At 36.6% G+C, this 10420-nt stretch overlaps 1 protein-coding gene and 1 pseudogene across 1 annotated transcript; both read left to right on the top strand.

Moving 5' to 3' along the window:
* The first annotated feature begins 520 nt into the window (after window positions 1-520).
* On the top strand, window positions 521-1692 carry LOC138163358 (aquaporin-3 pseudogene; annotated as a pseudogene).
* A 6417-nt stretch (window positions 1693-8109) lies between these two features.
* Window positions 8110-9054, top strand: LOC138163568 (olfactory receptor 5F1-like). Its single transcript, XM_069091014.1, has one exon. The coding sequence runs from the start codon at window positions 8110-8112 to the stop codon at window positions 9052-9054; it is 945 nt and encodes a 314-aa protein (XP_068947115.1).
* The last annotated feature ends 1366 nt before the right edge of the window (window positions 9055-10420 follow it).

Here is a 10420-nt window from a genome sequence, read left to right as displayed (position 1 = left end):
TTCTTCTTCTTCTTCTTCTTCTTCTTCTTCTTCTTCTTCTTCTTCTTCTTCTTCTTCTTCTTCTTCTTCTTCTTTTTCTTCTTCTTCTTTTTCTTCTTCTTCTTCTTCTTCTTCTTCTTCTTCTTCTTCTTTGTCTTTTTTCTTCTTCTTGAATAGTTTTTCTTCAAAAGAAACTTGAGCTTAATCTGTAGGGTAAATGAGGAATGGTTTTGTGTAATTATTTAAACCATCAATGACACATAAAATAAAATTAGTAGACTGGTTGTCCTCTTGACAAATAAGTGCATTTTTGAGGAGGAGGCTTCTGTTTTTGAGAAGCTGAATGAAACAGAGGCAGCATTAGGAAATGCAGATTGGTTCAGGGATAGACAACAAGTCTCTAAAGACCCCAAGCTTGACTTGACTACATCATCTAACATTCATGAATCATTTGCACTGGGGTGTATAGGATGTATAGCAATGATCTTGAAGATTAACTTTGCAACATCAGGGTTCTAAAGGATAATTCTAGTTATACAATATGCAGTTGCAAAATGTAGTACTTCAGTCTATGCAGTGGCCAGGTATGTGTTGCTTGAGTCAAATGGATCATTCATAATTTGGATTAATCCATATGAGCTAAAACTGACCTAAAGAAGTCTAGGCCATACTTTGTTAAATGTGCAGACCTGAGCACTGAGGGGAGGGTGTGCTGCTGTCCTCTTCTGTTGTTCATTCTCTCCAGCACTCCACTCTGACACCTGCAGCTCAGGCACTCCCATCCTGAGCCCCCCCATGTGCTCTCACTCTAACCCACGAGTTCTTCCTCCATGGTACAGTGCCCCCACTTCTAACTGTGGGTCATCAGAAGAAGCTAGTATTGGGCTGGGGGTAGCTGCTGGGGATCCAGTACTCTCTGCTGCTCCAAGATCTAGCTGAAAGCCTCAGGATGCTCCTACTGGTGATGTTTGCTTGTGGCTCTGTGCCCCAGATTGTGCTAAACAGAGGGACCCACTGTAGCTTTCTTACCATCAATCTGACTTTGGGCTTTGCACTCACACCTGGTATCTTGGTTGCTGACCAAGTGTCTGGACCCACCTGAATCTACTGTGATCTTTATGATGTGCTTCTGGAGAGGGAGCCCTGGATCAAAGCTGCCCATTTATGCATTGGACCAGACAGTGGTGGCTTTCCTAGAAGTTGGGATAGTATTTGGGCTGGCTATACTATGATGCAATTTGGCCTTCTGCTGATAATGAACTGTTTAGTCTCTGGCCCAATGGCATTGCTTGTATCTTTGACAGCTATACCTCTGGCCACTACGATGTGGTCAATGGCTTCTTTGACCAGTTCACTGGCACAACATCATTCATCCTCTGTGTGTTGGTGATTGTGGACCCCAACAAAAATCCAGTACCATGAAGTCTTGAAGCCTTTACTGTTGTTTTTGTGGTCTTGCTCATTGGTACATCCATGGACTTCAACTCTGGTTATGCTGTTAACCCAGCTCTAGATTTTGGTCCCCATCTTTTTGCTGCCATTACTGGCTGGCGTCCTGAAGTATGAACAATGAGTCAGCACTGGTGGTGGGTCTCCATTGTCTCATGGCTTCTTGGTTCCATTTGTGGAGGTTTGGTCTATCAGTTCATGATCAGGTTTAACCTGGAGTTTCCACTTCCTTCCTCAGAGCAGGAGAACTTCAAGCTGGCTTAAACTGACAAAAAAATAGATCTGAACTGAGAATTACAATCCCCACTCTTTCCCCCCAAAACCAATACTACAGATCACCAGAGCAGGCAAGGCCTCCAGCTCTCTAGCCCCTATCTCTCCAACACTCTGACCCTGGGAGGTCCTTTCCTGAGGGCTATGTTTATCAAAAATGCTAAAAGGAAAAAAAAAACTCAAACTTCTCCCCCCACCCTACAGTTAATGAATGCTTGGGAATTGAAGTATGGATTTACAATGGATATTGGATTTAAGGCCGTCTCTGAGACTGAAAAAAACTAAAGAAAGATATTTATCTGAAATAATAAATTTCTTTAAGTTCTTGGAAGGTTCTCCAGAGGGAAAAGAAGGGAAGACAATAGTCATAAGCTCAGCAGATGTGTGAAAGAGTACAGATATATGAGACATCCATAGTTGTGAAGGTAGTTACAGATATATAAGGACATTTTAGCCTTGGGAAAGCCTCAAATTCATTTGTTCATTTATTCCTTCATTCATTCAAGTTATGGAAGAGGCACAAATGAAAGAGATTCCAAAGAGAGATATATTAGATTCATGAGTGGCAGTGTAAATGTAAAGGGAGTCCAAATGTGCAGGGTGTGTGTGTGTGTGTGTGTGTCCAGATATATTAGTGATTACGTATGTGTCAACTGAGATAAGTGTGTGTAAAGGGGAGGGTACATATAGATTTATATATCCTAGAAAGGAGAGAGACCCAGAAGTAGAGAATCATGCTTGACTTTGGAGAATGGTTACTCAGGAAAAGCAGAAGGAAATTAAAGAGACTTTAATTTGCGGAGGGGGTATGTGTTTGTGTGGATATAGGCAAAATTTATTTGCATATTCCAAGGCTGAACCATGACCTGAGGGGGTAGGTGCTAAATAAAGGCATATGCTTCCTTTTGGCAAATGATGTTTGAGTAGAATGATTGAGGAAAAAGAGTTACTTCTAAACTCATTAAATCATTCAATCAACAAGCATTTATTGAGCATTTCTTGTATGCCAGAGCAGGTAGGCGGCACAGTGAAAAAACCCTTGGCCAGGAATCAGGAAGACTCATCTTCCTGGGTAAAAATCCAAGCTCAGAATCTTCCCAGCTATTTGACCTGTTCATATCACTTAACCATGTTTGCCTCAGTTTCCTCATATTTAAAATAAAGCAGAGAAGGAAAAACCTTTTCAAAGAAAATCCCGAGTGGGTTCACAAAGTGTCAGACGGGAATGAAAGTCCTTTCAGAGTAAATAAGAATATGAATTCACAAAATGAACATTTTTCTCTTGCCTGAAAATTCATTTCTGTTTGAACATCTCATGCATCAGCTCTCTATACTTTGATTTCTTAAGCCTACATATGTTCTCAGCTGAAGAGGCAGCAAAAAGTCTTGTGATTATGTGATTCTCACCTGAGAATCATATTATATGGGACAAGGACATAAACATATGTAAGACTTCACTGAAACTATACTTTGAATCATGGCAATGGAGTTGCTGTATTACATTCAATGGTGATGCCTATCTTAAATTCTTTGGTGTTAAAAAAAGGTGTTGGGGTTGGGGTGGGGGAAAGAATGAAGAGTTTATGAATGTAATAGACTAATACTGCACAGTAAAGAATGATGAATACGGGAAATGAAATTCAGGAGAAATTTAGATTCATTCAATATATAGCAATATAAGTAGAGTTGAAATAATAGTATAGACAACAGAAACAACATTGGGGATGAAAAAAAATGTTCCAAAATGAATTTGAATTATGGTAAGAGAAAAAAAAACTAATGGAGCTTGGAAAAGTAGCAATGAAGCATCATTCCTACCTCAGAGCCAAGTGGTGAGCTTTTTATGACAGCCTGTTTTGCACATTGTCAGAGAACTCTGCACCAGATTTCTTTGTTTGTTATTTTGTTTTTCTTCCTGACAAAATTGGACTCAATCTGTAGGGTAGATGAGGAATGATGATTATGTAAATACAAAGTCATTAATAAAACATAAAAAAACAAGAATGGATAGCCACTTGACTGGTCATTTGTATTTTAGATGAGAACACGTCAGTTTTTGAGAAGCTTAATGAGACAAGGCAAAGCTTTTGGAAATTAAAATTAGGTTAGGGATACATATCAAGTCTCTAAACATCTTAAATTTAACTTTCACTTAACAATCATGTGTAATTTACACTAGGACACACAGGAAGTTTTATAGCACTGACTGTAAAGATTAAGTTTGTAAAGTCCTGATAATATATCAGTTAATGTGTTCTAAAGGAAGATTTGAGTTATACATTCTCCATTTGCAAAATATTGTACTTCTCTTAATACAATGGCCAGGTATCAGTTGATAGAGTTAAATGAATTATTCATAATTTGGATTCATTCACTTGAGTAAAAACTGACTTAAAGAAGTGTAGGGCATCAGCAAAAAGTTAGATACTTTGGTGAAATGTGCAGACCTAATGAACATCGCTGGTATACCATTGCTCATTGAAATCAACTCCAATATAAACAAAATAAACACAATTCAACGATGGCTAAACTGAGCCTCAGCACCTAGACATCTTTATGATCTTCTCTAAACAGTTTTTGCATGCCAGGTACTTGCCAAAACTCTCTGTACCTCATAAGGGAGAAAAAGAATCATGAAAACAGGGGCTGATCTCCAGGAGTTCACATCGTCTTAGAGGAGTTAACATGTAAATTGATAATTGAAATAAATAGTAGAATGGAAGGCAGTTTCCTAGGGGAAGAGAGTAGAAGCTGGGAACAAGGGCCAGAGCAGGAGAAGTCTGATGCAGAAAGTATTATTTAGCCTATCAATTAGACTGGATCCAGCCTCTAACCTGCAAGTGGCTGGAGCTGAACAAACAGCAGGCTAGAGACAGAAGAATCAATAAACAAAACAGAAATTTAACTTCAAAGTGAAGAAAATGATGTATGCATATGGAAGGCCCCCTCCTAAGAAGAAATGGTGGATTAAAGGCATATAAATTCTGGGCTTGACCAAGATAGAATTAATTTTAGGTCTTGAGTTACTGTTCCCATGAGTCCTGCAGGAATTATATTGTCCCAAGTCTTGGGGGTCATGCCCACCCCATGAGGCACAGAACCTGAATTCTGTTATGGGAACAGGCATGCAGTATTTGTCAGTGACAAGGAACAGGAATTATGAGTATGTGAGGATGACCATGCGAAAAGCAGTAGCTAAATCCCTCTGTGAATACCAGGTGTTCACCAAGCAACACACTTTGCCAGAGGATCATATCAACTGCAGTGTAAAGGATTATTGTTAAGCATAGTATGGGACACAACATGCTTGCTGGACCTTAGCTCTGGGAAACAGGGTATGAACAAAATATTTAAACTTGCCTGAATCTTAATTGAAAGCAAGGAGCCTAAGAGGATAGAAGAACAGTCCAGGTACCTAAAAAAACAAAACAAAGAAAAGATATGGAGGCTGGAATTGGAATGTCTTTTCACATTTAGCAGACACTTTATAGTTCTGGATTTCAGTTCCCACAACTTCAAAATGAGAGTAGAATATATGACTTCTGTCATCCTTTTTGTGATTATATTTAAGATCTTATGATCTGATAACAAAATTGCTCCCCTTCACATAGGAAATGCCGATCATTTAAATTTCTTTTGAATTCTCCTTGCCTTTTCTCAGGAGCCAACCAGAACATCTTTGTTTACTTCTTACATTATTAAAGACATGCTTCATGACCGTCCCAGCAAACCCTCTCTTTTATGGGAAAAACATGTTTAGTTGACTCAGCCTATCTTCCTGTGACATAATGTCAAATCCCTTCATCATCCTAATTGCTCCCCCTTGTATACTGACCAGGTAGTGAATGTCTTTCCTAAAAAGCTCACCTAGAGCAATAAAAAACAAAAACAAAACACAAAAACTCCCAATGCATGCTGGCCATAATCAAACAAATAAAAACAGCATAGTACTATAACTATGGCAGTCCTGAGAATTCTGCTTTGATTGCTTCAGCCTTAAATTGCTTATTGATTTTACTTTAAATTGAGTTGTTGAAAATATTTATACATTTTTTTCTATTCATATTTTCCTTTCAAAATTCTTTTTGGAATGGAAATTTACATGTTTACATTAGTTCTATTAAATTAAATTTTATTTAAGTTTATCTGATGTCATAAACTGTTGTCCTTTTAGACCCTCTTCTTTTCATCTAACATGTTATCTATACATTCTACTAATGTGTTAATGACAAATTTTATTAGATTGTAATTTATGCTTCCTTCAAGTCATTGAATAAACTTAAAACCCTATTTGGCTCAGTTCCTCATTTGTAAAATGCTCTGGAGAAAAACAACGGAAATCAATCCAATACTCTTTCCCAGATAACGCCAAATGGAGTCATGAAGAATCAGAAAAACTGAAACATATCAATAACAATTTATCATTGAATATGTTATCTACACATTCTTCTGTTGTTTGATAAAAAAATTTCTTCAGATTTTCATCATGTTTTTTCCAAGTCATCGGATAGATCGTTTACAAGAGCTGAATCAAACTATTTTCCCTAAGGCATTCCACCAAAAGGAAGAATTTTATGCTTCACTCTACAATCATTTCATACCTCCTTATTTCATCATATTCTGGTGAAATAATTTCCCTAAGGTAGATCCCCAAAGAGATTTCTGACTCTATTTCCTTTGAAGATGGAAGGCAAACAAATCTAGATTTTTTTCCCCTAAGAAGGTTGACTAGCACTGGGAATTAAATTATTATAAAGAGAAAACATAAGCTCTAGTTGAAGGAACTTTGAGGAAAGCTAACAATGAGAAGCTGGAGAGAAGAGTATTACTCCATGAAGTTGCACAACTGATCAAGGCCTGTGACCTGATGAGACATAGAACGTGGAAGTCAGTTTTTAATATCTATTTGGATTATTGTGAAAATGTCATTTCCATCACAAGTTTCTGGAGATTTGGTATGTATTTTTCTTCCCTATCTTGAACTGTTTTCAAAAGCTGAAACACTGAAGTTCCTGGCAGCAGAATAAATTCATTTTTTTTTCAATTTCAGTAAGTAGCTCATATCCCTCCTCCCCATCCTCCCCATTTTTGAAGAAAAAGCAGCTAGTTAATGCATTGTTCCTTTAATTATAGAATTCAAATGATTGAGTTATTGAGAGAACAACTGGATTGCATTCTTTCGCCAAACTCATAAGGGCCAGATCTAGATATCAAACCCAGGCCTTCCTCATAGTAACTTCAAATTAATTCAACATAAATTAATTTTCTTTAATTTTTTATAGCTCAAAGTTGCATGTCTTTAGTGGTGGTAATGTCAGGTCAGGCAGGAACATATTACAGTGAAAGGACACGTTTTTTTCCATGTCTTGTGCATGATCCATTAAAAGCCAAGGTTAGTGCCTATCACATAGTGTTGTTTTTGTTCAGTGGTTTCAGTCATGTCTAACAATTTGTGAATCCACCTGGCATTTTCTTAGAAAAGATACTGCAATGATTTTCTATTTCCTTCTCTGTCTTATTTTAAAGATAAGGAAACTCAGGCAAACATGGTAAAGTGACATGAACAGGTTACACAGCTGGTAAGATTCTGAGCTTGGATTTTCACTCAGGAAGATGAATCTTACTGATTCCTGGCCAAGTGTTCTTTCCACTCTGCCACATTAGCTGCCCTGGCATATAGGAAGTGCTCAATTAATGCTTATTTGTTGAATAATTTAATGAGCTTAGAAGTAATTCTTTTTCCTCACTCATTCTACCCAAATATCATTTCTTTAGTTAAGGTTGACCTGACCACTATACAATCAAGGAAGAAGATTTTAGGATCATAAAGTTGGAGCTGGAATGGATTATTAAAATTATCCAGTCTAACATCTCACCCCTCCATACCGGAAAAAAAATGAAGAATCTGAATTCCAGAGAGGTTGTGATATATCAAAGAGTGCACAGGTTGCATGATGATTTGAGATTACATCTTCTGGACCTTATATAAGTGATTTTTCTTAACAATTTTTGAATCATTCTGAAGTTTCTCACCATATTTTATTGATGCCTTTCTTTTCCAGATGCCTTTTTAGTTTGTATTTATTTTAGTCACTTATCTTTAAAGTCCTACCATACAGCATAGGATCTTGAGGATAGATGATCGTTAACAGTAAACACACACACACACACACACACACACACACACACAACAAGTCCACTGTTTTATAAACACATACTCCATGAGTTGCTGAGGTTAGTGGGACATGCTTATCACTCTTCTCAACATGAAATTTTATGAGCAGTTCCCTGAACCTAACTGCCAGATGCTCAAACTTACTCTTCAGTTAAGTCATCCCTCCACTCACTGTATTTTTTTTATTATTCTAGGATTTCACCGTGTGGAATTGTACTGATATTTTGGAATAAATGTCTGAGAAAAACTATACTGCAGTGACTGAATTCATCTTGCTGGGGTTAACCGACTCACCTCAACTTCAAGTTATACTTTTTGTATTATTTTTGCTGATCTACACTCTCACTATAATGGGAAATGCAGGAATGATTACATTAATCAAAATAGATCCTCATCTCCACACACCTATGTATTTTTTTCTGACCGGTTTGAGCTTAGCTGATATTATTTACTCTTCAAATATCACTCCAAATATGTTAGCTGACTTATTGTCTAAAAGGAAAGTCATCTCTTTTGCTGGCTGCTTTCTGCAGATGTACGTCTTCATTGCTTTAGCAGCCACTGAGCATGTTCTTTTTGGCTTGATGGCTTATGACCGTTATGTGGCCATCTGTAATCCCCTACTTTATCCAGTTATCATGTCAAGGACAGTCTGCCTGAAGATGACCACAGGGGCCTTCACAGCAGGATTCCTGAACTCAATCATTCACACCAGTTACATAAGTAGCTTATCCTTCTGTGGTTCCAATGTCATCCATCATTTTTTCTGTGACACTCCCCCAGTCCTCAAACTCTCTTGCTCTGATACTCAAATGAATGAAACTATCATTTTTGTTTTTGCTGGGACAACCATGTTAGGAACATTTCTGATCATTCTTATCTCTTATGTCTACATCCTCTTCTCTATTCTACGCCTGCATTCAGGTGAAGGGAGGCGCAAAGCATTCTCAACCTGTGCTTCTCATATCACAGCCATTTTAATATTTTATGGAACTTCAATTTTTACTTATTTGTGTCCAAATTCAAGCTACTCCCCAACTCAAGGCAAAGTCATATCTGTATTCTACACTGTGGTTATCCCAATGTTGAACCCTTTGATTTACAGCCTGAGAAATGAGGAAGTGAAGAGGACCTTAAAGAATACTATCACTAGAAAAAGAACCCAGACCTTTATTTGACTTTTCTTACAATAATAAAACAAATTAAGTATTCAGATTTATGGAGACATCTATTTTAACTTCTGGTTACTCATATTAGCTGAATAGGCTGAGAAGACTTGTTTTTTTTCTTTTGGAGGGGTCCTTAACAGTTTAATTTCAAGAATTCTGGAGAACACCATGGCAGTGAAAGCCACAGCAGTGAAAACAATCAATATACACAAAAAAATAATAAATGAAAAAAAAAACAAACTAAATAGAATGAAAAGTTTCTATGGGGGTACTCATACTTCAAACATGAGGAAAAATCTCAAATAATATCCTCCACAAGCATTCAAACTTGATGAGGCATTCACAACATCATATGTTTATCTGGGTAGATATTCTTTTAAAAAATATACTAATTTTTAATATTAAATCAAGCCTGTTTTATATGAACGGGGAGAGGGATAAAATCTCTAAAATGTCAACAACTGAATCTTTCATAGCACATATAATAAAATTCTTTGCAACTCATTTAATACACCCAAAAAAACTAGATAAGTGAATTCTCTAGCTGGTTAAGTCTCATTAAGATATTTCTGAATTCCTTTTCTTTTCCATATGTAAGGGAGCAGTTGATAGATAAAGGCTAAAAGGGAAATGGTGGCTTATCAACTGTTCTCCATTTCTACAGATTAAAAAAAACAACAACTGGCTTACATGCTTTCCTGTCAATTACATGATAATCTGAATATTTTTATAATAAGCACTCCTATCCCAGAGGAATCAATTCATCTGCAAATTTAATATTTCAAAAATTAGGGAACATTTGCCATAGTAGACAGTGTTCTCTTGGTTGTGCTCATTTCATTCTTCATTGTTTTGTGCAAGTCTTTCCATGCTTTTCTAAAATCACTGAGATAATCATTTCTTATAATGCAGTAGTATTTCTTCACATTAGTTTACCACAACTTGTTCAGTAATTCCCAAATTTATGGACAACACTGCCATTTCTTCTTCTTTGCCACCACAAAGAGAGCTGCTATAAATATTCTGTCATATATAGGTTCTTTTCCTTTTTTTCCCCTAATCATCTTTAATAATAGACCAAATAGTGGCATTTCTGGGTCAAAGTGCATAGGTAGTTTAATAATTCTTTGACAGTAATTCCAGATTGTTCTCAAAAATTTTCGATCAGTTTGCAATTACACCATTAATGAATTTGTGTCAAAATTTTTTGACATCCTCTCCAACATCTGTCACTCTGCCTTTTATCATTTTAGCTAATCTGGTAGATGTAAAATGCTATCTCAAGATTATTTTAATCTACATTTCTCTGATCAAAAATGCATTTTTATATGAGTAGATTATTTTGGTTTCTTCATTGGAAATTTCCCATTCATAT

The sequence above is a fragment of the Petaurus breviceps genome, unplaced genomic scaffold (assembly GCF_028583685.1).
Source record: "Petaurus breviceps papuanus isolate PSGF00001 unplaced genomic scaffold, PetGlider_PUasm1.0 188, whole genome shotgun sequence".
Classification (NCBI taxonomy): domain Eukaryota; kingdom Metazoa; phylum Chordata; class Mammalia; order Diprotodontia; family Petauridae; genus Petaurus; species Petaurus breviceps.
This window is presented reverse-complemented; position numbering and strand designations above follow the sequence as displayed.

What these genes read in the sequence shown, in the direction of transcription:
- LOC138163568 (XM_069091014.1), top strand. Translation starts at nt 8,110, where the DNA reads ATGTCTGAGAAAAACTATACTGCAGTGACTGAATTCATCTTGCTGGGG.